The 5,513-nt window shown below is 46.5% G+C and overlaps 1 protein-coding gene across 1 annotated transcript in view; it reads left to right on the forward strand.

The window, feature by feature from the left end:
* Positions 1-5,513, forward strand: part of TRAP1 (TNF receptor associated protein 1) — a 51,990-nt gene that overhangs the window by 38,846 nt on the left and 7,631 nt on the right. The window contains exons 12-14 of the mRNA XM_019540015.1: positions 2,361-2,508; positions 2,959-3,144; positions 3,870-4,008. Coding sequence (XP_019395560.1) covers positions 2,361-2,508; positions 2,959-3,144; positions 3,870-4,008 — 473 coding nt within the window. The remainder of the gene's footprint in view (positions 1-2,360; positions 2,509-2,958; positions 3,145-3,869; positions 4,009-5,513) is intronic.

A 5,513-nucleotide genomic window follows, 5' to 3' on the forward strand; every position in this document is an offset into this window, starting at 1 on the left:
TGGAGCTATCTTGCAGGACTCAGTTCAGTGGGGCTGGGTTCCTCCAGTCCCCAAATCAGTCATATACACAAGCACACACAGGTTAATCAGCATGGCTGACACCCTCATATGCCATGAATCAGTTCATCAGAGCAGCAATAACTACAGTCAGACACAAGCACACAGTTAAACAGAAAACCTCTGAATCCGGATGGGTGTCCATGTGACACCCTCATTTGCCAGCATTCAGTTCATTAGGGCACATCTGAGCCAAACTGGGTCAATCAGCCTGTACAAGCTGATCCCCTTATGCGTTTCAAACTCAGCACGTCCCAATCTTTTAGCCTCTTGATGAGCAGACCCCACAGTATTTTTGGGCTACACAGGGATCTTTAGCTTGGGTAAAAGAAGCGTTGCTGCAGAGCAAGTGGGGAAGGAGATGTAAAGAAGGTAAAATATACCCAATTACCACCAGATTGACTAAAAGTTATTTATTGCTAAGTAGATGAAATATATAATGATACTAGTAGTAATAGACATGCAAAGGAAAACAAACACGAACAGTTACAGTATTACCCTGGTTTCACTAAGTATTTGGGGAAACTTAGCTCAAGCTTAACTAATACAGTTCAGGTTCAGAAATCTATGCTTAGAGAGAAAAGAGAGAGAGCTGGGCTCTCACCAGTCCAAGGCACTCGGGTTGCAAAGCCGACAGGTTAAAGTTCTCAGCACGATCCGTGAAGGGGGACGATCTGCCTCCTTCAGCCTCTCGAGAAGAAAGCGGGTGGTGTCAGCACACATACTGCTGCTGCTTTTACAGATTTTCATACCCTCAGTTCAGCTTCTTTCAAGCATTGTCAATAGTGTAAATCAAATTGTCTTTTCTATTGACAAGGGGTTATCTGATTGGAACATCTCAGGAACTTGATTGATACTCAGGAAACACCTACTTAGGAGCCAGCTTGACATTCCTATGGATAGCAGATATACTTGATGGGATCTCTCTTGGTGTCTTCGGAAACAATAGATTGCAGCATCAGGGTTTTGGATTTTTACCTGCTTTGAACAAGCCTCAGCTTAGCATGATTTTTCCAGATTTTACTATAGTCTTTTAACAGACTTAAGGCACTTATTGGAGTGTTCATAACCTGTTGTGGAGAGGACTTCCACTCCACCAGTTGTCATGGGAAAAGTATAACAACATTTGTGGTCAGGGCTCCAACGGGCTGGACACTGTGATGAACCAAGTACCATTGTTCAAATGTTGCCCATACCCCTCTGACTCGGTCTATTGCCTCAGCATTCCTTAACCCAGCAACCAAGTTTTAGCCAATTAAGTTTACATAGGCCTCCCATAGTGGGACCGGGGAATGTACGGCCCGAGATACCTATTAAACTGACTTTTGCTTAGAGGTGTGTGTGTGTGTGTATGGGAGGGGGCTGGCAGGGGGAGAAGTCCTTTGTAAATCCAGCTTGGAACTTGTCTGATAAATGCTGAGCTGGGTGTGAGGGTTGATTAGCATTTGGAACACAGATTCCCCATCATGCAGTGCTGATCCCAGAATTCACTGCAGTCTCTGCTTCAGGTTTTCTCCATCTCTCATGTAAATGAATGGTCATCTGGTTCCATCTCAGATGCAAATGAGACCTAGGGCAGTTGTTTCACTTTTGTCACCCTTATCTGGAGGGTTTTAGGTGTGTCTCTCACTGCATTTTAATCAGTTTCTGTTTGGGGGGGGATTCTTTGTAAGTCAGACAGTCTGCATCCTGTGTCAGGGTTCCCCAAGAACATGGAGCTGACAGGTAACAGCTGCTGATTTGGTGGAGGGGAGCCCCACTTATGGCTAGCTCTTAATTGGCAGGGAAGCAAAAACCACGGTTTTAAATATGGCCTCCTTGCCACTGATTGGCTGAGGGTCCCTAGTGGCCCTGCTGCTTGCTGCTGACCAGTGAGGAGACAAAAAAGGGTGGCATGTTTAAAACTATGCACATAAGGGAACCTGCAAGATTAAAGGAGCCACAGCGCAGCCCACTTCTGCCATGAATTAGGTAGGACCCTACCTATAGGGATAATACACAAAACTCTTTGCACACTGCAGTCTCCTAGGTCAAAGGGGAACCAGCTCCATCTGGGAGTTTGTTACCACTCCTCCTTTCTGTATGCACCAGGATCTTTTCCTGCTGCAGATGAGTAGACACTGATTTTAGATCCCAGGTGTAAATGGGGTGAGGAAGGTTGGCTTGAGTCTGGCATTTCTTCTTTGGCTTTCTAAGCCAAATTTTATGTAGCAAACCCATCACCAACATTGTATACAGGAAGGTGGATGTTCACCCTAAACCTTAATAGTCTCAGTCTATTAACTGCCTTGATTCTACTCTAGGAAACTCCGAGATGTTTTGCAGAAGAGGCTCATCAAGTTTTTCATTGACCAGAGCAAGAAGGACCCTGAGAAATATGCCAAGTTCTTTGAAGACTATGGGCTGTTCATGAGAGAGGGGATTGTCACCATAGCAGAGCAGGATGTCAAGGCAAGTAGCATGCCTGGTGCCCTTGTGTGCACTAGCTGGTGTGAAAAATCAAGGGCTTCTTCCTCAGCTTGGGAAAAAGGCTCTGATACAAGGCCATGGTCCTCTCAGTTGCATGTATTGCTTCAGGCATGGCACCTTGGGAGTTGTACCAATCCTCCAAGATAGTCTGCTCTGTTCATGCCCTTAGGAAGGTGGGATATCGTGGACAGGTTACTTACTGTAGTACTAATGCTATAGAAGTGCTCTCTAAAGAAGCCAACTTCTCTGTTTGAACTATTGGAGGGAAGCTTCTTCTACTCTGCCAAAGAACCTGTTGCTCCCAGATTTGCTCTGTATAGTCTGGCAGAGCAGAAAACTCGTGCAGAAACCAGAGAGTGTTTTGGGATGTCCGATAGCCTCTTCCTGCCATCTGGGACCTCATGTATGTATTACGGTAAACTTTCCCCCCAGGAGGACATAGCAAAGCTTCTGCGTTATGAGTCCTCAGCACTGCCTGCAGGTCAGCTGACCAGCCTGCCAGACTATGCCAGCCGAATGAAGGCTGGGACAAGGAATATCTACTACCTGTGTGCACCCAACCGGCACCTGGCCAAGCACTCACCATACTTTGAGGCCATGAAGAAAAAGGATATGGAGGTGGGTGAGCAATGTAGTGTGCCCTAGCCAGAGACAACAGGGGAGCTGATCTTCACTGCAACAGCCCAGTATTACAAATTGCAGCCCGGGGTCCCCAGCTTGTGGTGCATTTTGCGCAGCTGCAAAGGACATATACTCTGGGATATTTTGCTTTTGCCCCTTACGTGCATTTCAGTCCACACCTCCATTCCTTCTGCACTGATAGTACAATATTTTGCCTCTCCTTGGACTCTAGTATTTGGGAGAGGATTCTCAGTGTTCTTTCCCTCTATTTAAATATGAAGGACAGTGAGAATCTCCCATGGTTACAGATTAGTACTGTTCAGAACTGGAGAAAAAGCTTGGTCTTTCTGCACGTCTCTGTTTAATATCACAAAAAATCCCCTCCATCTTTGGGTTGAGCTGTTCAAGTCATAAGTGTGAAGAGTGTCAGTGGCCAGGCAGGTGATGTACCCTGAAGTCTCAGTCTCAGTCAGTTGTACTTTCCATCAGCCCTCCCCATAGCTTCGGGGCTCCCAACTGGTGTTCTTGACAGCACACTCCAGGCATGGCTACTCCTAGATCTTCCCTGACCAATGCTTATGCATATGGTTAAGTTGGAGAGTGGGCCTGGGGAGCAGGAAATGGCTGGGGGAAGCAGTGGGTCTGCTAGCATTTGTTTTGGTCTAATAAGGATAGTCCTGGTTCTACCTGAGACACCACATTGTTAACTGTCCTTGGCGTAGGTGCTGTTCTGCTATGAGCAGTTTGATGAGCTGACACTCTTGCACCTTCGGGAGTTTGACAAAAAGAAGCTCATCTCAGTGGAAACAGATATTGTTGTTGACCACTATAAGGAAGAGAAGTTTGAAGACGGTTGCCCAGGTACAGTGTCCCTTCTCCCAATCCACCTTGTGCACAGCCTTGGGCTCAGCATTCATTTCCAGCTCACTGTCCCACAAGTATCGACAAGGATGCCCTTCTCTCAGTGAAGCACTGCCTTCCCTCAACCAGTGAATGAACACTAGTTTTTCTGCTGCCTTGCTATGTTCCCAGGCAGCTTTTGCCCCTTATGTGCATTTCAGTCCACACCTCCATGCTGCCTCTCCTGATGGCAGCCATCTTGGTATGGCATCTCCTCAGGGTTTGCAAACTGATCTCCAGGTCCTGCAAATTCTTTGATGTTTCTTTACCTTCCCTGGGAAGCAGGGAGAGGGGACTGCAGTTCTTCCCCAACTAGTGCTGCAAGCTTGCATTGTGAGACCTGTTAGCCAGCCTGTACACTCCTGTAGAGCTCACTGGGCTGCTGAGGATTAGGAAGGCTAAAGGCCATAAAAGTGGTAATTATATTCTCAGTTGCAGTACAAAGAACATGGAGTTAATTTCATTAAGAGGGGAGCATTGTAGTGTAGACATACATTCTCTTTAAACCTGACATTATCCAGTCTGTACTTTGGTCCAGGTTGAATTTCAAACTCAGCCGCACTACAGACAGGACTTAAGCAAGTTAGTTTGATATAAAATGATGATAGATCACATCATGGCTCAAGTCCATACTTTAGTTTGAAAACAAGCTTAATCTGAAAAGTGAATGTTCCTGGTCCCAGTGATGGTGCTTTGGAATAAGCTGGCCCTTTTTTGTGCATGGTATGTAACAGGGAACCTCAGCCCTGTTACTGGGAAAGGGCTGAAAGACGAGAAAAACCTGCAAGGCCCCTTTCAAGAAAAGGACTTTGGTGGCCTGGAGGGGCAGGGATTCAGAAGGCAGGAACCTGACTTCAAGGAGGGATAAGACTCTTAGCTCCCTGAGACTAACAGGGGAATGGTTTCTGGTTCAGAGGCTGCAAGAGCAAGAAGACTGGTACCTGTGGCAGTTCCTATAAGTATCCAATTGCCTAGCAATGGGCTTCACAGAAGCTGTACTCTAAGCTAAGAGTGAAGTGAAGGCTGTAAACAGGTATAGAGACTGCTTAAGGAGAAGCAGCTGACCCAGAACTGTGGACTCACCCCTTGCAGAGGTTTTAGATAGGGCTGTGCAAAGCTTCGACTTAATATTTGATTTGACAAATATTTGACCTTGGAAAGTGAAAGTCGAGTCGAATAGCAGCTGGTCAAATAGCTGTCGAACTGAATACCGGAAGTCAAATATTAACAGTGTGAGTGGAATATTAACAGCGCGGGTTGAATATTCGACTTGCTTATACTGGATTCCGGGGGGGGGGAAGGAAAGTAAGTGGAGGGAGGGGGAGAGGGGGAAGGAGTACTTTCATGACTGACGTGTGGCTGGCCAGTGACCTGTCAGCATTCTCTGAGGTCTCTTCCAATCCCAGTGCTCTGGGGGAGGGCCAGAGAAAATGCATAAAAGGCAGCAGTTTTTCAGCTCCCTGCTT

The sequence above is a fragment of the Crocodylus porosus genome, unplaced genomic scaffold, assembly GCF_001723895.1.
Source record: "Crocodylus porosus isolate Cpor-Errol unplaced genomic scaffold, CroPor_comp1, whole genome shotgun sequence".
NCBI lineage: Eukaryota > Metazoa > Chordata > Crocodylia > Crocodylidae > Crocodylus > Crocodylus porosus.